At 41.0% G+C, this 22,413-nt stretch overlaps 1 protein-coding gene across 11 annotated transcripts in view; it reads right to left on the bottom strand.

Annotated features, from left to right (window-relative positions):
* RAI14 (retinoic acid induced 14) overlaps positions 1–22,413 on the bottom strand; it is a 122,136-nt gene that overhangs the window by 49,785 nt on the left and 49,938 nt on the right. For all 11 annotated transcript variants that reach the window (XM_037902633.2, XM_037902630.2, XM_043547741.1 and 8 more), the window contains exon 3: positions 2,456–2,586. In XM_037902633.2, coding sequence (XP_037758561.1) covers positions 2,456–2,586 — 131 coding nt within the window. The remainder of the gene's footprint in view (positions 1–2,455; positions 2,587–22,413) is intronic.

Here is a 22,413-nt window from a genome sequence, read left to right as displayed (position 1 = left end):
ATATAAATGGACTTGCCTTTGTTCCGACACACTCATTTTCACTGACACCACTGCATGAATACTTTAAATCAAGTGCTAGGTAAGCGGACACACTGAACTACAGAGAACACAGATCTTTAAATCACCAGTCTAGGTTTGTTCCATTCATTTAGGATCACATAGCTGTTTCAGTGTTAGTATAGGATAGCAAGCGTCTTCCCGGTTACTAAACATGACAGCTTGCAGGGTATCCCTCCAGGGCTGGGAAAGAAAACCGTGTCAGAAACCAATTCATACTATATTTGAAATCTACAAAAACCCTCAGTAGAGTCAGGCAGCTGAACCAGAACCAGATTGAGCTGGTATTTTATTTGAACCAGAACTGAACCTGAACCATAAATGTGTTCTATCTACTGAACCTGAAGAGAAAAAAATTTTGGTTACCGCTTAAAACAAAGGTTCAGCAATTTTTAAGCTTCAATTTTTTTAAAATAACTACAGTGATCTTATTTTCATTACTAAACGAGACAACAAAGTAACAAATGGGCATGTGATTGCCACCAGGAAGGCCTGCCTCCGTATAATGAGAAGAGAATGAGACTAGAAGGAGGTCAACGCACAAGAGGAGGGAGGGAGAGGGAAAGCTCAAGGAGCTGCCTGTACACCAGGAGGCAGCATGGGGACCAGGAAATAGATAAACAATATCTGAGACACCCATTCCCACCAGTCCCCAGGGAGAGAGAAGAGGTGGAATGATCCCTGGGCCAAGAAGTTAATAACTCTTCAAGCCCAAGGAAAAAGGTAATGGCTCCCCAACCCTTCTCCCTCTCAGACAGGCCTCCTCTCACCATCCCCGGGGGCAGCTCCTCCCTCCAGTTGCCCCAAACTCAAATGTATCCTTTCACCAGAGGTCCAGTATAACACAGCAAATATTAGAAGATGTTATTTTAGTTTGCTTAAATAAATTGTTCATAAAAATAACTGCGTTATTTGACAACACAGAAACACTAGGAAGATACTCAAGCAAAGTTAAAAAAAAAATCAAAATAGTTTCAGCTCTCTTTTTTGAGATTACGTCCACTGAGATTAAAATTTGATTTGAACCAGTTCAAAGTGGTAACCGAACTCGGCTGTTTTCTTTGGTGGCTTGAACTGGAACTGAACCCGAACAAAACCAAAATAAATACTGGTTTGACTCCCTAAGTAGAAGAAAGATTATACCGGATACAGTGGAGTTAATTCTAAAAAAGAAACTGGCTCTAAATTATAGTTTTATTTAATTTACGATTGGGTAAAAATGAGGACATTAGACATATCTAATGAAAATAGCTGTTGAAGTACTTCAGTTGTATCTTTTGAATTATCTCAAATTATTTGTTTAAAAAGAAAAAGGTGCATGTAAGTTCAAGTAAAACCCATATTAAAATATGGAAAACGCCCACTTGAAGAAACTAGAACACACAGACTTCTATGGTAAGAAAGTCTCAAGTCATCATGAGTCATTGCCATCATTTAATATTCCTCATATGCAGAACAGAAATAGAATAGAAGTGGCAAACTGAAACAGACCAAGTGGGAAGCACAGCATGACGCCATAAATACAGCCTAGGGTAGTACTGTAGAACTTGGTAGAAATGGTTTTGTGTTGCCTCTCCCAAGACAGGATGATTGCCGCGCCCCCCCAACCTGCAATCTTTAAAAGCCTTTTTTCTCATGGGATGCCAGGCTGTGAGCGATTTCCTCATTTGTTCATGAAATCAGTTTTCTATATGATATCAAAAGGAAAGGTCTGAGGGACAGACTGTAATCCCCTGCGCTCCCGTAAGCAAGTTAGGAAGTTTTCACTAGAGGAGAAAAAGGGGTAGGGAAGAGGGGAGTAAATGCCACATTCACTTTTCCAAAGGGATGAAGAGCTCTTTTGCACAGGCGCTGTTCTCGAACACCAATCACAATGGGAAGCCCAGTGCTTTAGGTTCTGTAAGGCTTAAATCCCTGTTACAATATTATGGATTCAAAGCATTAAAGCACCCATTAAAGCAACTACCATTTCAGTTTTGCAGTGTAACTAAACCAAACCTGCATGGGGGAAAGTAGCCCCAAAGGTTTAATGAAATACCATTCTGCCTGTTTGGAGCTTGCACCATGGAATGTGGACATCCCAAAGTGCCAAAAGTCCCTTCCCGAGGGAGCTGCCAATCAGCCCAGCAATCTAGACCCATGTCACCAAATGGCCCGAAATTCTAAATAGATATTTTAAGTACAAACTGTAAATACAGCTCTGGAACAGAAAAAAATTGTTTAACCTGTAATGCATTAGGACGAAGGGAAAGAGGGACCATTTTCAGGCTGATCCTTATTTTGTAGTTGCAGCTACCTAGGCCAATTTGCAAATGGAACGTGCTCCCAGCGAATGGTCTCAGTCTTCCTCATCCCTTGAGGACGTTGAAAAAAAAGTTTTAAAAGTAGGGAGACTTACGCAGTTTTGCCGTCACTATCCTGTTTGGTGGCACTGGCTCCCTTTTTCCCCAGCAGCGAAGCCACTTTCTCTGGATCTCCATTCTCCACAGCTTGCAGCAGCCGGTCGTCATTCTTATTCCACTCGTTAGTCTGCAGTAAAAGAAATATTTAAGAGAAATCAATGCCAGCAATATTTCCATGCTGCGCTGAATGACTATGCATACGTTTGCCATCTATCACAGTTAAAATAAAAGCCAAGCAAGAAACCACACACTGAAGAGCTGGCACTTGATAAAGATCCCTATGAATAACTTAAAATGGATCATGTGGTGCATGATTTCAAGGACTAGCAATAGCTCAAGTCAGATCAGACGGATTTCTTTTAAACTAGTGAGATGAGGAGTGAGTGCACTGCAATTTTTTAGGTCAATCCCAGTCGGTCAATCTACAGCACAGCACTTAAAGGAGAGTGCTAGCGTAGAAAAGTTGCTCTGTAAAGCAGTACTGCAGAACTAAATCCATTTGGCCCCTCATTAAGATTAAATGAGGTTTATACATGAACTCTTCACTTCTCTAGTTCATTGTTTTTGTTTTAGAGCTGTGCTGGAGTTGCCAGGAGCTACCTTTTTAATCACATGATACACGAGACAAGACTACCTGGGATGCATACCCTTAGCTGATTTAGCAAACAAAAGCCCCCTCCCCATACCACTGTGTGCCTGTAGAAACCTTTTCAAGAGAAGTGTTTTCTGCAGCTCCCAGTAGCACAGCAGACCAATAGGCGGAGAGATCTCCCTTTGCAGATTATAACCACTTGTATTGCATTTTTATTCCCCTGCCCTGTGTAAACCTCTAACCCAGACAGGTATTCCAGCCCTACCTTAGAGTGCTGCAGACAAGAGAACACCACCAAATATTTTAATCTTTAGCAAACAATCCATTAGTCCCCTTTCTCTGGAGGGGTCTTTTCTCTGATTAGTGACAGAAGATTGCACATTCTGGATCATTTTAGGGCACAAGGACCACTTAAAAAACAAAACAGAGCACCAGAAGCTCATTCTCTGTACCTGAACTATGGATCCAGTTGGCCAATGGGGAGGAGAGTGGGAAAACACACCTGTTTGATTACCCCCAAAATCCCTTCTACACCACCACCTTCCAACCAGGAAGAACACTAAACTATAATCCCAGCAAGAGAGTCTTCTGTTTGCACAGAAGTCAAAGCCCTTTTTTTTTTTTTTTAAACACTAACATTACACATCCAGTGAGGAGGCTCTTTAAATAGACTATGGTTGTTCCCAACAACAGTTAGCTCTTCAACACAAATCCTCTCAGGAGGTACTACATCAGAACCAGATCAGTGCCTTTTTGATAGGTGCTAAATCCACATTAGTGGGTCACTTGGAAAACCTGCAGCCTATGAAACCCTTAGGCATGGAATTCTCCACAGTGACAGACAAGCAATCACGGAGCCTAGTTTTCCCAATGGACCAGAAATATTGATGTTTCTCTGTTTACACGTGTGCAAAATGAGTCAGGGTTCTCACTAATCTAAATTAGGTGCATGTTAGGTATAAAAGCACAACTAAAGACATCCTGAAAAATGGAATCGGTAGAAGCTGGTCAGAAAGAGCATGAGCCTGCACACATGCATACTTCAGTCAAAGTCTTCAAAAATACAGTTCAAGTAATTTCTTAGGGGAACAGAAGCTTCAGGTCTGAAGAGAACCTACAAGTTACCGGGAGTTGAAAAACTCCAAGCAGAGTGAGCAATTTGGATGGGCAAGCAGACAGACAGTATGTGAAGGGACTGAGTCTGGAACGAGGGGAGCCAGGAACAGCAGCGGTGTCAAAGGGAAGTGACAAGCAGACAAAGGAGGAAAGCGCACTGGGAGCCTATGGAGTGCATGTGAGATGGCTAGTCCAGCATATTATATTCTTAATATGGAGCACAGCTGTGGCATACGCTATTGTAGAATCTAAAGCATTAGTTATACCAGCAAATTTTGATTCTCTCTTGCAAACAGACTAAAATGAAGCTTGTCAAAAAATTTTTAAAGGATATCTATAACTAAAAGGACTCTCCACCTAAAAGTTACTTTTCTGTCTTACCTGTAATAGTAGTTAAAAAAATCCATCACCTAAGATTACTGTAAACTACAGATTTCTCTGTTTTTCAGTTTGTTTACCCTGTGCGTTTGACCGCAATTTGTGTACAACTAGTTTACCGGGTTAACTTACTCTTATGGATTTTTTTACAAAACAGGGAGAAAAAAAATATTTTTTAGAATTGGAAAGTGTGATGGTAAAGTTACAAAAACTAGCATTGGAATTCCAAGGCAGAAGCAACACCTGCAAGTATTTCATTAATTTTTTTGAAATGGAGTAGATTTTAAAATTGACAGTGCCCCTTTAAACTTGGCAACATGAAACACTAACCTACATTTCCACAAAAGGAAGATAAAAGGACCTAATCTTTAAGCACGTTTCATGTCCTGAAATGACCAGTTCTAGTTCTCAAATATTGGAGATTAAGCTACAGGAAAAACATTAAGATTAAGACTGTTACTGAAAATCCTTGGCAGCATGAACCTTGATATAACTACAGGGCTGCTCAATAGTTTAGAATATAATCAAATCCTGCAGAACCAGTTAAAGAGGGGATTTAAATATTAACCTATAGCAAGTAACTAAAATTGAAAAGTTATTTGATTATATGCCAACGATTAGTTTGGCAGTATTCTGTCATATGCAAGTCACCACGCTAGAACCCCAGCGCCATACACAGTTTATTCTAATCCTGATTTCAGTTTAATTTCTCCCTAGTGTGGTAGTGACACTATGATCACTGTATGCAAGAGGCACTGATCCCATGTTCATAGTCACATGCCTCATTAAAATTTCAGACCTGATTTCAATATAGCTGGGTCCTAAAATTATGTGCTGATATTCATCTAGTGTGAAAGATGTGCATGAAGATTTACAGACCTTAAACTTGTAAAGCATGAAGTGTTTTGAATCCAGCTCTTATTCTGTACAATGGTGCCAAGCTTATTTTAACAACAAAACATTGTACAGTACAGAATTACTCTTTTAAAAGGAGAGGGGCAGAACTTTATCTTGTAATACTCAGTTTTCAACCTTTTTTTTCATAACACAATGTATGCACATATATTATACAACTGAGATTGGAGAAGGGTTGCATTGTTCACCTGATAGCTCCTATTAACATGTGAAACTGCTAAGGTGATTCTACTCTACCTAAAAATTAAACAGTCTTGAACTTGGACAAGTTAATTAATGCACTCTCTCTCAGGGAGAAAACTTATTCATGTCCAATTAACAAAGATACCAAGACTACAAGGTTACTGACATACTGACTATTTAAAAGAGAAAGGGTAATTTTTCCTTTTTTGAGGGGAAGGAAGTAGATGGTGGAGGTAGAGTAGCAAGATCTATATTTGGATATAGCAGAATGAGCACAGTGAAAACAGCTTCTCAAACTATTTAATACCTCCTCTTCTCGCCACTGAAGCTACTCCTAGTTTTAGCAATCCTGAGTCATGGAGAGTGGGCCACTACACTAATCAGCTTGAATTAATTCGGCCAATTATATGATTTTAGATTTTTTTTAAATGAAACTATAAACCATATTTTTGACACATATTTAAGATCACTTAATTTTTCTGGAAAATGAAAACAAGAGCAATTTTTTTCATAAAAATATATAAATTAATTTTTGCCACGCAGTTTCAAAACACATTAACTAATAGTGTACAACAGGTGCGTTCTACTTTAAAAGGCTAACTAACCCCTTTTAATTACTGTTTAGAAAGTAGTCCCTTCTCTATACTCAAGCAGCAATGAACTCATTGAAGTTATAGTTAGGATACAAGGCCTGTTATGTTTTTAAACTGGATCAAAAGTTATATTCATTTAAATGTAATGAAAATTATATGAATCTCTGAGAGACACCAGCATATTAGCAAAATGAAGTGACAGATGGTAACCTTATACTATGCTACAGTTGTCACCTAAAACAGAAACTAGATACCTATAAAGTATACTTTCGACAATTTGGTACTTTTATTTATTTTTCCTCACCATTGTATTTAAAAATCACTAATATGCTTAAGAATAAAAAGAAAAACACCATGAAAATCCTCAAGACCTCTAGCTTAAGAATGAACTCCACCCCACAATCCATCTCTTTGCTCAGTCTATCCACTGCCTTACGTAAAGCCTGGGAGAAGAGAAGTCCAGCGGCATACCCTGACGGTCACCATACCTGGGATCTGGCAGACTAACAGGTGAGTGAGGCGGATAATTTTGAAGTAAAGGCCCTCAGTGTAGAACACTGCTGCTAGCCGACTTGCATTGAAGCGTGTGGACTGTAAGAACTGAGTACTTCATGTAGCCAGGATCCAGTCATCAACTGGAACCCAAGGCACATCATGAAATACAGGTCTCTGAACAGAGGCCAAGACATTTTCCACTAGGTACAATTTCCGAATCTCTTGAAGGCTTAGCCTGAGGGCATTGTAGTAACCCAATCAATGACCACGGAGACGCCTACCTGAAAGGAAACAGAAAGCACCTTTGATAACTGTCACTGCCCAGGTATTCAGAAGCAGTCAGGGATCCAATAACTTTTGCAACAATTGGGAGGCAAACCCAGCACCCTCACTCCAGGGTGCACATACAGTTTCTACCTTTTCCCCCGCATGGTATTTCACTCACTCTGAGTGCTCTCATTCCTGTCTGCGTTGAGTTTTATCCCGCTAGCCCTCATCTATACCCAAAAATCTCCATTAGATACCAGGCAAGTGATTCCACTACACTAGCGGGCAGGAAGAGATGGTAATGTAAGAATGGGTGTCAGCACCCTGATGAAGTCATAGGCTCATGGACTCCCCTATAAACACTGAACAGGAAGGATAGCAAGATGGAATCCTGGGGGGAACCCTGTATATGAGCCCTCAGGACAAAAGAGAAAGGCCTGACCCAATATCTATTAGAGTCAATAGAGAGGCTCCTTTTGATTTAAAATGCTTTGAATCGGGGAGTAATTCTTAATTCCTCAGTTCTCCCAGAAGGAACGGATTGGAGCCACATATCCACAATCTCACTAACAAAAAACCAAAAAAAAACAAAACAAAAACACCCCCCTGTTCTCAAAAAGGGTGGCGGAGAATTGTGCTGGCACTGATCTGTAGTTAGCAAAAAATTCTCCATCAGTGGACTGGGGTTGAGCAGCACTAGTGCTGTGACTGGTATAAACATGTATACAGGGGGAAGAGGATGTGATGCTGTATGACTGAAATATGACCACAAATATCATTAATATTGGCACTGTTAGACAATTGCAACAAATCTTGTACAAAGTATATCATGAAAGGTGTCAATGGAAAATTTATGATTTGCTAAATAAGATTGTCCTGCATGTGTCCCATTTTTGCATTTTGAAAAGGTGAACCCTAGTTCACCTAGTTCCCACCTACCTAACTACCCTTTCAGCCACCCTCAACACTCACCTACCGAGTTTTTGGCAGCTCCATGACCAATCACAGCCAGTGCTCAAGGTAAGGCACGTTGACCATAAGCTTAAATTTGTGCTTATATGCAAGTTATTTGAAAATATACAAGTTAGCACATTAAGTAATTTGAATGAGATCTTCCAGGAGGTTAAAACACGTTGACAGGTTGGGGTCTGTGGGAAAGCCTGCCCTGCTGCGGCTGTGCTGTCAATACAGACGACTTCATTCTCCAGTAGTACTGTTAACCTAACCCCTTTCTGCAGCAATATATGTACAGGAATTTTTTTAAGCAATGTTTATGGCTAAAAGCAAATGTGTGAATATGCAGACTGGCGAATGGAATAATTTGAAAGGCACATCTCATGAAGCTGCACAAAAAACTTAGCAGCGTGAGTTTATAAAGTAAACTTAAGTTTGCAGGATCAGAGCCTGAAAAAGCCTGTGCGTGTATTTTGGTGCAAGAACAAATCACCCTCTTTTTCAGGCAGTGTGCCAACCAGCTACCAGCAGCTTCCTTTTAAACACACTTAACATTCTGTACCGTGACAACAGTTTGTGTACCTCTGAATGCCTGAGCAGATCAAGTGTGCATTTCAGCTTAATGAAACAGATTCAACCTTCTATCTAGGCTTTTCTCAGACTATTTTTTAATTTCCAATGCATTTTTCTTTTAGACACACCTCCAACATAATATTATAGTAAAACTGAACTGGATACTAAAAAAATTAGGCATTACATACCAGGAGACAAAATAACATGGATACGAAGCCTATAAAGTTTATGTTTTGGGTAAAATGGAAAGTTTTAAAGTTTTGTCTAAAAATTCTAATTCTTCTATTTAAGATTTTCTTGTCTTGTTATGCTGAGGGTTGAGGAATCCCACCGCCTCACTGAAACTGTTGGGCATGACAGCTGCCTTGCATTCAGGCTAAATGATGGAACAATTACATGCCGCTTTCTTTAGCAATAGTTGAAACAATGGAAAACCACTGCCCAAGGATCAGACCGCATGTGGGCAGTGGCTGAACCATATAGACAAAGGGGTTTCCCAGGAGTCTGATAACTAGGGATTGATTTGATTGCAGCTGTGTCTGTGAGAGAGAAGCAAGGGAACCACCACAGAAGCACACAGAGAAGGCAGCACGGAAGCCACAGAGAAAAGCTAAGAGAGCTTTTGGGTAAAGTGCTGCCTTAGAAGAGGCTTGAAACTGTGACTAAAGAAACTGCCTCCTGCTGTTTGATTCCAACTATGTTCAGGGAAACAGGGTTGTACGTTTTTTGTAAATAAACGAACAGGACTGTGTCAAAACTACCAGACACCATCAATTTCTCTTCACAGAAACCTGCAAAACTTTGGCCGGGGGGGGGGGGGGGGGAAATATAACCACTCAATCCAAAAGGGGTAACAGTATATTATCAAAAAAAGAAAAGGAGTACTTGTGGCACCTTAGACTAACAAATTTATTTGAGCATAAGCTTTCATGAGCTACAGCTCACTTCATCGGCTGCATGCAGTGGAAAATACAGTGGGGAGATTTTATAGACACAGAGAACACGAAACAATGGATGTTACCATACACACTGTAACAAGAGTGATGGTAACACCCATTGTTTCGTGTTCTCTGTGTCTATAAAATCTCCCCACTGTATTTTCCACTGCATGCAGCCGATGAAGTGAGCTGTAGCTCATGAAAGCTTATGCTCAAATAAATTTGTTAGTCTAAGGTGCCACAAGTACTCCTTTTCTTTTTGCGGATACAGACTAACATGGCTGCTACTCTGAAACCAGTATATTATCAGTATAGGGTTTTCTTACTATATAACTACATTCAACACAAAACCTCTGGAACCCAGATTATTCCCACCCCAGTTATCCAGAACTCTCAAAAAGAAAAAAACCCCAGCATTATGCACTCAAAATCATTAAGCCTTTATGCCTGTAGGATTTGAGTGCTGCGGCCTCTTTCCTGCAGAGCTTGCACATTGCAGGCCTTTGACCCCAGTAGCATCTGTTTAGCTTAAACCTTAACTTTCCAAATGAAACAGTGTCTCTCCTCACCCATTTTCAGCTTCCCTTTATCTTCAGATGAGAGGCTGTGCTGTACTACACTGGTCACCTATCTCCACAGTCACACCGTCTTTCTAATGTCTTCCAAGTTAGCTATTTAAGGATCTGACAAATCCACAAAAAGCAAGGAAAAATACCAAAAAGTTATGACTGAAATTCCATCCCTGGATCAGAAATCCTCAAATATAGGTTAACAGCTGGGTTTGTTCATCAAGTTGCCAAATTCTGTCCCCAGTTATGCCCATTCAACCTCATCTACTTCAGGAGTACAGTAGAACCTCAGAGTTACAAAAACCAGAGTTACGAACTGACCAGTCAGTCAACCACAAACCTCATTTGGAACTGGAAGTTCACAATCAGGCAGCAGCAGAGACAAAAACAAAACAGAACAAAAAAAAAAAAGCAAATACAGTAGTGTGTTAAATGAGAACTACTAAAATAAATAAAGACAGAGCAGCATTTTTCTTCTGCATAGTGAAGTTTCAAAGCTGTATTAAGTCAATGTTCAGCTGTGAACTTTTGAAAGAACAACTAATATTTAGTTCAGAGTTATGAACATTTCAGAGTTACGAACAACCTTCATTCCCATGGTGTTTGTAACTGTGAGATTCTACTGTAGTTACAAGCAAGGATGGAACTGGCCTTCAAAACCCAAAGCAAAGTGTTTTGCAATACCTTCAATAGTCAGCACAGGAAATGTGGAGCTTGCAACTATGCAGATCCATTAGCCAAAAGGATCACTCAGAAGGAGACCACCAGTGCAGCTGTTACTAATATGATCTGATAGCAACTACTGTACTGATGTCTAGCCTGAGAGGTTACCTCCTCTCTTCCCCCAACTCCTGCATGGTTCCCCTAAGCAAAGCCCATTTGCTCCTATGTTTGTATTACATATCACATTAATAAAAAAAAACTTTATTATATTTAGTGCTGAGCCACTGAGAAGATATGCTTCATTACTGGGATTGTTTAGATAATCAACTTGGTAGACTGTGTAACTGTTGAAATAGTTTAGCCAGGAATACTCTGTTAAAGAGTAAATACAAGTTTTAAAATACAAATGAAGTCTTAACATGAAGGTAACTAACAAATTGTTTTTGTAAAAGATCGTTACTACAGTATCATTACAAGGTAAAACTCACTGAATAAAATGAAAAGGAGGACTTGTGGCACCTTAGAGACTAAAATTTACTTGAGCATAAGCTTTCGTGAGCTACAGCTCACTTCATTGGATGCATCATGAAAACTTATGCTCAAATAAATTCCTCCTTTTCTTTTTGCGAATACAGACTAACAAGGCTGCTACTCTGAAAACTGAATAAAATGTAAAACTGCTACATCCTTACGCATATCAGCCCTGTCTTTTTGTTGAGCAAAGTGCGATTCCCACAGCCACTGGTCAAGTAATCAAGTTAAACCTCAGCTATGTTAAGTTTACTGATGTTCTCATGAAAGAAAAGGGAACAGCCCTTGCGGTAAAGTGATAGTAGTTGTGTTATAACTGTAGTGCTTTACGTTTGCAAAGCACTGAACAAACATTAACTATGTTTGTTTGCCAAGGAAAAAACTATCTATAGGAGAGGATATAAGTGACCTTGCATTGTTGTATGTCTGTTGGAGGCAGGTTGTGTTATCTCCACTGAAATCAGAACTGCAGGCAAGCTGAGCAGCAAATTAAAATTCCTGGTATTTTCAAAGTCAGTGACTCATCATTTGGAAAGGAAAGGAGCAGAAGGCCTTGTCTACAACAAAATCAGCTTTTGTTGACAAAACAGCAGAGGTGTACACACTACAATGCTCCTCCAACCGACAAAACTCTCCTGCTTTGTCAACAAAATAAAACCCCATAGACAAGAGGCGTAGAGCTTTTTGCAGCAAAGTTAGAGTGACAAAGTTTCAGTGTAGACACCGTGCTTGGTTATTTCACCAGAAATGGCTTCCAGGAGGTGTCCCACAATGCCCATCCTGACCACTCTGGTGAATAGTTCGAACTCCGCTGCCCTGCGCCCAGGCATAGGCGCCAACTTCTCCTGGTGCCTGTGTGTGTTCGCACCCACCCCGCCCCGACTCCATCCCTACCTTGCCCCCTCCTGCCCCTGTCCCGCCCCCTTTCCCCAAAGTCCCCATCCCAACTCCGCCCCCGCCCTGCCCCTATTGAACTCCTTCCCCAAATCCCAGCCCCACCTCCTCCTCTGAGCGTGCCACGTTCCCACTCTTCCTCCCTCCCACCCACAGTTTGTTATGCTGCAAAACAGCTGTTTTGCAGCAGCAAGCGCTTGGAGGAGAAGAGGGGAAGGCGCGCTCAGGGGAAGAGGCGGAGGTGAGCTGGGGCGGGGAGCTGCTGGTGGATGCAGAGCACCACCAATTTTTCCCCGTGGGTGCTCCAGCCCCAGAGCATCCACGGAGTTGGCGCCTATGCACTCAGGTACACAGGCATCTGCCCCTCCCCCTTTAAAGGCCTGGGAATGTTTTAAATTCCACTTCCTGTTTGCTCAGTGTGGAGAGCTCACATCGTATCTTCCCAGCTGACCATGGCAACTCCATGTAGCAAACGCTCTCCCGCTTGGAGCATACCTGAGTTGTTGGATCTGCTGGCACTGTGGGGAGAGGAGGCTGGGCAGTCCCACCTTTGCTCCAGCCACAGGAACTTCAATACCTATGGGGAGTTTTCTCGTGGCATGTTGGATAAGGACTACAAACAGGACACACCTCAGTGCCGTGTGAAGATCAAGGAGCTGATGCAGGTGTACCAGGGCAGCTCTCACTTTGGTGTCCTTGCACCGCAATGCTGGGGAGAGCTCTGCACATTGTTCCAGAAAGGTGGCTTTCCACTTCCAAAAGTTCTGTAGCCACTGCTCGTCATCTCAGACCTGCACAACGATGCAATCCCACCACTCAGTGCTCGTTTCCTGAACCCAACAGCGACATCCACCATGTGCAGCTGCTTCACAAATACCAAAAGTAAAACCGGTGTTTCTTTCCATGGCACAAAGCAGGGCAGGCACCACAGATTCCTGTTCAGAGCTCATGATATACTACATGATTAGCCACATTGTGTTCGTAACACTGACCACAGCAGTAGAGAGCAGTGCAGGATCCACCCTTTCAGGCAGAGATGGCAGGAGCACAATAAACAGGGGCCATTGAAACATGGCACAAAACATAGTCGGAAGCCCATGGAATGATGGGAGAGAAAAAATGCATCATGGCACGTTGAGCCCGCACCTCTGATGCACTGCGATCCACTCCGCCTTCCCACAACTCCTAGCTGCAGAAGGTAGGGAGTTGGACAGTGGAATAGCTACCCACAGTGCACTGCTCTCACTGTCGATGCTAGAGCAACAACTGTGGACGCACTGCACCGACAGAAAGAGTGTTGTGTGAACATGCACACGTGATGTAATTATGGTGGTTACTGATCGTCGCCGTGACTTAACTCTGTAGTGTAGACATAGCCTTTGAGACTCGCTAGATGAATGACTGTGCCACAGCCAACCCAACCATCACCAGATCATGCAGGACTTTATAAGAAAGCCTCGGAAAACAAACGACCATTCCATTTCTTTTCTTGAGTGAGAAGTATGACGGAGGAGTTTGTATAAAAGGCAGAGTTTAGAGGGAATGTGGTCATATGGGAAAACATCCTCAAAAGATAAATTATGAATTTGGACCTCTCCCAAAACATTTGTTTTTACTGAAAATCTTATACTCTATGTTCCACTGAAGTATTTCTGAGTTAAGCCATTTCAAGGAGCTTGTGAACTCTCTGCTGAAAGGTGCTATGTACATTGACTTTATAACACGCCAGATCGGGACTGCAACTCTGGGAGTTATTGTCAACAAAATGGAGTGCAGAGAAATTATTACAACAAATTTATACCAAGAAAATAGTTTATTATTTACACCTCAACATTTAATGGTTACATCAGAAATCCTATTTTCCCAGTTTAACCTGGCCATTGTGTTCCCTTTCACTTTTTTTTGTTTGACTACAATGGCTGACATTTAACATTTTCAGTAACAGACTAAACACTTGCCACAGATGAGGCAGTCACTCTATTAAATGCAAATGAGCAACAATTTTTAGGGTGGAAATCAAATCAGGCAAACCAAATAATCTGTAAAAAGAAAAGGAGGATTTGTGGCACCTTAGAGACTAACAAATTTATTTGAGCATAAGCTTTCGTGAGCTACAGCTCACTTCATCAGATGCATTCAGTGCTGTAGCTCATGAAAGCGTATGCTCAAATAAATTTGTTAGTCTCTAAGGTGCCACAAGTCCTCCTTTTCTTTTTGCGGATACAGACTAACACGGCTGCTACTCAAACAAATAATCTGTGACCATTTTACAAGAAATTTTAATCCATTGTTGTATTCTCTGTTGCGCCTTATACCTATATAAACGCTATACTGCTTATTCCCCTTTCCCATTAAAACTTTACAATAATGATGCTAAAATACATTAAATAGAATAGGCCAGTTAGAGTCAGACACTAGCTTTCATTTGTTCACATAAAAAACGAAATCCAGCCCTTTCATTGGGGGAGGAGCAGGGGTTCTTTCATTAACTTTAAACAGTTCTACTGACTTGATCTGAGCATGCAGTCATCTTGGTGCTAACTGTGCTTTTTCATCCGCTGTTGAGAAATGGGTTACTTAATCAAAACTGCAATAGCTGCTCAAAAGAGAGAGAGATCCTGAAGTAACAAGAATGGAATAAAATGAGGTTTAAATCACTGACAGTAAGCTAGAGTATTGGCAACATGTCAAGCCACCTCCCATTGTTTATCAAATCACACACCACCAATAAAGTGACTGGAGATTTATCTTTGTTTGACAAAGGATGGGCAGTTTCCCCACCACATGCAACTGATCATTCTCAGTAAGTCAGAAAGTGGTTAGACCAAGAACGATCAGTGTATCTGAACAAATGAAATACTGTATCTTTTTTTTATGGGCCTTTAAAGAAAAAAACCCCAAAACAGCCTAAAATCCTTTTTTAAAAGCACTTCCCTTTGAAGTCATGGTTTTCCATTGATCTACTTTTTCTTCCATTTCTAAGGATTTGGAATACAGTATATATGCAGTCAGAGCATTGTTTTTCCTTGAAATTAACATCAGATTGCGATACTATTAATAAGTGTCTGCTGCCGGATACAAAGATGTCTCTCATTTCTAGAGAAATCCCTAGTGATGGCACAACACAGATCAAACAAATTGATTGATATAAATGTTTTCAAACTGCGTTCCACAGACTACCATGAATCCTTAGGTTTTCCTTGTGATCCCTAGAATAAAACATTTGTAAGGCACATAGTGGGATACCGAGGGAGGTTTGGAAAGGAGGTGGTCTGCAAAGAGGTTTGCAGAATTTAAAAAAAAGAGATGGAGAACTACTAAATTAATGGACTAACTATGAATCGGGGATGGCACCCACTTTTGAAACGCAGATTTTTTTAAGGTTAGGATTTCCAGAGAAGCCTAAAGAAATTAGGCACCCAACTCCAATTAAATTGCAAAGGAAATGAGAACTTAACTTTCTTAGTCTCCTTTAAAACAAAAGTAAAAATCTATTAAAAAAAATATGAAGCCTTAAAGCCAGATAGGGCCAGCAAATACCATATACAGATAATCTAATCTGATTTTGGATCAGGCAAAGGGCATGTTTTGAACACTTTCAGCAGCAAATAGCACACCACTAAATCATTATTCCCATGAGCTATAGGGATACAGGCTGTTATGCAAACAACTTTTTATACAGTTATTGTGTAAACAGCTATGCAACATGGACCCTGAAAAATTAAATGTGTAAATGTGGTGTCCTGCAACAACACCACATGCCTTCATAACCATGAGACTCGAATAAGTTCTTTGGGGCAGGCACTAAGGACGTGTCTACACTGCAATAAAACACTTGGAGCTCCCAAATGTCTACACAACAATTTTATAGGCCCTGAGTCAGCAGTAGGTGTTTTACTGCAGTGTAGATATACGTTAAGCCCTGGTTTACACTACACAGTTAGGTCACATCCATTCAGGTCTGTGCAGATCGTCACCACTCAACTATTAATTCACATAGCATTCTCTTAGCAGGACTTTTCTTGTTCACTCGGCAGCACTTCTCCTTGCCGGTTTGAGCAACTGAGCATACTACATCCACTCAGATCTTTCCTGGCCTCCTTGATCCCCTTCTTCACTAGAATCACTGCTCAGAGACCACCATGTTTAATGGATCTCGCTGGTGTTTGGCGAGCAGGTAGCTCAACCTTGGTTGTGTTGGAACCTGCTTCTCTGACATCCACCTCAATCTGTTCCTCACGGCTCTTAATTCCACCCCTTTCCCTGCATATTACTAAGGCAAGTATTACTATTCCTACTACTCCTCTCTACCCCTACACAAACTTTGCAGTTTGTGTTTGAAGAAGGTAGTTATGTTATAGTTTTTTTAGATGGCTTCCATTATGATGAAGTAGACTCAGTACATGTATGTAGCAAGCTGCGGTGGACTTTATAAATAGATTAGAGTTAAACGTAAGACTGCAGTACCAGTCTATGCTGACTAGTTCAAATGTGACAAGATGATCATCTCTAAGAATTGTGAATACTGTAAACATTCTCCTAGCCACTTTTGTATTACACTATATATAGTACAAATATCCATCTGAGATCACATGGTCTGTTCTTTCAGCATGATAGATGAGCCTTGTCTGCAATTAAAAAAATTGCTAAACATTCAGCAACTTGCCTAATAGAGTTCCATGATCATAGATAAACAAGTTATCTTCCAAAATACATACCTATCAGAGGAAAGCAGGGAAAGCACGAGAAGCAATAGAAAACTAAAAAGGTTAATTTTAAACACACATTCAGAATTATTTTTGATGTCTACTATACTGCAGAGTCCGATAGTCTTGCAGTTTTCAGAAGGAATCCAATTTGAGATTTTGATATGAATTTTGAAAAACTATTCTGAGCAGGAAAAACATCGTCTATTTATAGCTGAAGAAACTATCAGTTGTTACCAGGTACAGCTCTGTATCCTCAAACTAAGTGACACAGCCAAATAAAACAAACACAAACAAATGACACCCAGGCCCCTGTTCCAAGAAATGATTTTGTCTGGAGTCTTTAAGAGCTCAAGACAATCTTGAAGAGCACTTCAGGATCCTAAAAGAAGGCTAAAAGTTTCATTATCTGTCTGACTTTCAGGAGGCTTTGAAAAATGTGTGCACCGTGGATTGACTTTATGATCTAATACTTGTCAGTCGGTGAATGAAATATATTACAACTAAGAGTTTGGCTTGCTGTTGAAAGTTTCTTGAGTGAAATGGAGGATAATCCAAGTCACAGGCAAGTTACACATAAGATACATTCACAGTAAAACTGGAAAGTCATTCTGCACATAAAAATCTGATTCTCTGACAGTTTTGAGTGCTTGGATGTTTCTCCTCACTGCACTTTCCTATCTTATCTATACTTTGTTAGAGGGCAGATGAAATGTGGCTACAGAAATAGCTCCTGCTTCCATGTAGCCACCACTACTCCCTCCAGAGAAACATGACACAAAGAGTGTGGCAGCTGTCCAAAAATGGTTGGATCAAAACTTTTAGTATGGTAGGGGCACAACAAAAAAAGCCTTGCCCGTATATTTGCCATGTGGTTCATCACTTGCAAGTGATAAAACACACCAGCCCCCTCCCCCAACATAGTATCTATGCACTAGATTGACAAAATCAAATACAGATTCTAAATTTTAAATGGATTTACAGTGCTATTATAGAAGAACAGACTTCTGCCCTGCCCCCCTTCCCCCTCCCCCCCCCCCATTAATGGAAGTGGAACTCTCCCCTAGAGTTGGCACTATAATTAAGGCTAAGATTTTGTCACGGATATTTTTAGTAGAAGTCATGGACAGGTCATGGGCAATAACCAAAAATTCATGGAAGCTCATGACCTGTCCCTGACCTTTACTAAAAGTATCCATGACAAAATAGGGAGGAAGGAGGGTCCAGCATCTGCAGCGGCTGAGAGCTCTGGGATCTCCCCCGCTGCCTGCAGCGGCTGGGCACTCCAGTAGGCCCCCTGCCAGGAAGCTGCGGGGTCCCCCCTCAGATGCTTGCAGCTCTGGGGTCCTCCTACTGACCTCCATGACATAATCATAGCCTTAAGTATAATTGCAAATTTACCAGCATATAAAAAGTGACAAATTCCCTTTTAACATTCAAGTTCTGGTCACCCAGATGGCTCTCTCATTTGCAGCCAACCTATTCCTCTAAAGGGAATGGAGAAAACAACCTGAAATAGACAAAAATACATTCGCTCACTAGCACCAACTATCGAAAAAGTACATGGACCAAGTCTGGAATATTAGCAGAGTTTCTGAATTTCAGTTTTGAAGCTGGGCATGGGAAACTTACTAGTTTTGCCATAAAACCATAATTTTAGGTACATTTACAGCCCCTAATTCTTTTGAAAACCCAAATATTTTGTGACTTGCACTGAGTTCCCTAGAAATCAGCACTCACTCGTTCAGTTCCACACTACCTGCCACATTCCAGGACCAGCGGATGGAATGACATCCTGTTTGAGCAGGAACCAAATGAGTCAATGCCTTTCTCAGCACAAAATGCAAGTGCCACTTGCCAAGATATCGGATAGTGTGCTCCTGGCATTCCCAAAGCTGAAGCCAAAAACTAAGCTTAAAGTGTAAAAGCTGACCATTGAAATCTGCAAGAAAGAGGGGCGGGGGCAGGGTCTACTCAAGAAACGTGGCTAGTTTCCAAAAGTTTCATTTTATTTCCCCATTCTATCACTGTAGTGGATGAGAAGAGTTTTCAGAAGCCATTTGAAATTGATCTGAATCCACCTCTCTTAAAAAGGAGTCCTGAGTAACCTACTACCTGTTATACCAATATCCCTAGAAGGGTCTTAAGAGAGCAGAGCAAGCCGGCAGGAACATGTAAACTGCAGCTGAATCAGAATTTAGTCAATTGTCTCCCCACTTCTCCAAGAGCCTGCTGAAGGTGTGTTTGCAGCCCTTCTCTTATAGACTCAGAATTTAAGTTCAGAAGGAACCATCATGATAATCTGACCTCCTGCACATTGCAGGCAACAGAACCTCACCCACCCACTCTTGTAATAGACCCCTAGCCTCTGGCTGGGTTACTGAAGTCCTCAATTTGTGGTTTATTAAGGGAAGGGTTTGTGGCAGAGTATCATGGCTCTTCAATGGATTCACAGGCAGTAATTTTTCTGCTGCGTACATAACAAGGTGACTGCCCACAGCTTGGGGTCGGGTAAGACTGGTAGAAAAACAAAAGGAAACACTAGAAACTCCAGATCCTTTGGGTATTACTAAGTTTCCTTTGTGTAGGCAATTAGACCTACAGTCCCATTTGTCCAGCTGGCCTAACACCTCCCCCAAACTAAAGACTCCCTTTTGGGAGGATGACCACACAACCCTAAATCCCCCTGTGTCAGAGGAGCTAAAGGAGAGAGCATGCCCTGTCCCTTCCCCCAGGTCCATTTCCTTTCTCATTTGGAGAGGAAGCCCCACTGCTCCCCAGAAGCAATTCCCTCTACAGATAAGTTTCCTGTCCACAAGGCACAGATGTCTCCACCGTTCATGTGACTAATGGCCCACAGCTGTCACTCCTGCAAGCTATACTTCAGGCAGCCTCCACAAGCCAGCTTTTCCTCTCCAGCCCAGTGAAGGGGTTTAACCCCTTCCTGGTTGAGCCCAGAATGAGGTTCATACATCCTGCCACAGGATCACAAGCCCTGAATTAGTTTGCCAACATGCATTTCACAGATACCAGTTATACACAGTTTTCTAGAGTGCTAAATGTCTATAGTACAATTGTCTATTTGGGTACTCTTAGAAATATGATTACTCTGTATCTTTGGATTCTCTCTCCATCACATGTAACCCAAATTAATTCAGAATCTACCCTTTTGCCTTCTGCAGTAGAGTACTGATCTTACAGAATCTGCTGAAAATCAGATAATTCTTATTGCCAGAGACAGCACAAGGCCTTCAACATTTTACAAGGCTAAAAAAAGTTACTATAAATTTAACAGTCTTTTCAAGATGAAAGTATAATCCTTCCAAAACTGCAGACAACAGATGACTCAACCATCTGGCCAATTCCATTAAAATTCTGTCTTGTAAATATAAATATGATGTAATGTACTGTGATCCCAGGAGAAAGGAAAGGTGTTAGACGTATGTGACCTGAACAAGTGTTCCTTGAATCCATCTGGCTAGCTATTTTGAAAAAGGTAATACTCAGATAAGCAGATTTTTTTTTTAAAAAAGTCCAAGATAAACATTTTTAAGACTATTCTTGGAAAACAAATGCAACGAAAATAAGGTTGTGACAGGCTGGGTCGCAGAAACTCCCTCAAGACTCTCACTAGATATGCTGGGATACCACTGAGAACAGACCCCCACCCCACCCCACCCCCCGCCAGAGAAGGCTTCCCTGCACTCCCGTCTTGCTGAGTTAGACACTCCAGTCAGCTACATTACAGACCAAGAGGTTGGGCCACGCCGCCCTGCAGTTCACAGACACTAACGTTCCCTTAGCCCAGGGGTTTCTCAGTTAACAGAGACTTTCCCAGCACCCAGTATTCAGTCTTTCTGGGAAACTGAAGCCCAAATGAATCCGTTTTACTCTGTATAAAGCTTATATAGGGTAAACGCATAAATTGTCCGCTCTCTATAACACTGATAGAGAGATGCACAGCTGTTTGTTCCCCCAGGTGTTAATTACTTATTCTGGGTCAATTAATAAGCAAAAGTGATTTTATTGAGTATAAAAAGTAGGATTTAAGTGGTTCCAAGTAATAACTGACAGAACAAAGTAAGTTACCAAGCAAAATAAAGCAAAACACGCAAGTCTAAACCAAATACATTGAGAAACTGCATACAGGTAAATTTCACCCTTAGAGATGTTCCAATAAGCTTCTTTCACAGACTGGACTCCTCCTTAGTTTGAGTTCAGCAATCACTCACACCCCCGTAGTTACTGTCCTTTGTTCTAGTTTCTTTTAGGCATCTCTTGGGGGTGGAGAGGCCATCTCTTAAGCCAGCTGAAGACAAAATGGAGAGGCTTCTAGGGCTTTTTCTATTTTCTCTCTTGTGGGTGAAAACCCCTTTGTTTTTCTGTGCAAAGTCACAGCAACAAGATGGAGTTTGTAGCCACCTGGGCAAGTCCCACATCTATGAGGGATAGCTCAGTGGTTTGAGCATTGGCCTGCTAAACCCAGGGTTGTGAGTTCAATCCTTGAGGGGGCCATTTAGGGATCTGGGGCAAAAAAAAATTGGGGATTGTGCCTGCTTTGAGCAGGGGGTTGGACTAGATGATCTCCTGAGGTCCCTTCCAACTCTGATAGTCTATGAATGATTCAGCTTTTTGCAGGCCTGACGCCATTGCACGTTAGTTTGAACATTCCCAGGAAAGCTCAGATACTGATTGGTGTCTCCCAAAGTCCATTGTCAGTTAAGCATTTCTTGATTGGGCACTTACTGAGAATAGTCCTTTCTCAAGAAGCTAACCAAATGCTTCACTGAGGCTACTTAGAATCAAAACACACAGATACAAGTACATAGCTAATATTCATAACTTAAAATACAAAAATGATACAACCCTATGCATACCATGGGAACCTATAAGATTTGCATGTCAAGGGAAGTTTTTTTTTAAAAAAAGATTTTAAATAAAAATATTAGATGAAGAGAGAGAATTGGCTTTTATTGTAAGGAGAGTGATCACTTTAGATAAGCTATTACCAACAGGAGAGTGGGTTTGTTTGGGGGTGGGGAAGAAAACCTGGATTTGTGCTGGAAATGGCCCAACTTGATTATCATACACATTGTAAGGAGAGTGATCACTTTAGATAAGCTATTACCAGCAGGAGAGTGGGGTGGGGGGAGAGAAAACCTTTTGTAGTGATAAACACCCATTTTTTCATGATTTGTGTGTATAAAAACATCTTCTGTATTTTCCACAGTATGCATCCAATGAAGTGAGCTGTAGCTCATGAAAGCTTATGCTCAAATAAATTGGTTAGTCTCTAAGGTGCCACAAGTACTCCTTTTCTTTTTGCAAATACAGACTAACACGGCTGTTACTCTGAAATATGTGAAAGAAGTTCAGCAAATTGAAATTCAGTACTGTGAAAATAAAAGAATACATTTCCCCCTAATACTACAAGTCCCATTTCAGTTTTAAAATTAATTAATATAAAATACTCTATTCTAGCCAAGTGTACAGTAAAATATACACTAGAATCACATCTATTAAAAGTGAACTTTTTAAACAGGTAAAATATCTTATAAAAAATTTCAAATGTATTTTACAACACAGT

Source organism: Chelonia mydas, chromosome 5 (genome assembly GCF_015237465.2).
Source record: "Chelonia mydas isolate rCheMyd1 chromosome 5, rCheMyd1.pri.v2, whole genome shotgun sequence".
NCBI classification, from domain to species: domain Eukaryota; kingdom Metazoa; phylum Chordata; order Testudines; family Cheloniidae; genus Chelonia; species Chelonia mydas.
This window is presented reverse-complemented; position numbering and strand designations above follow the sequence as displayed.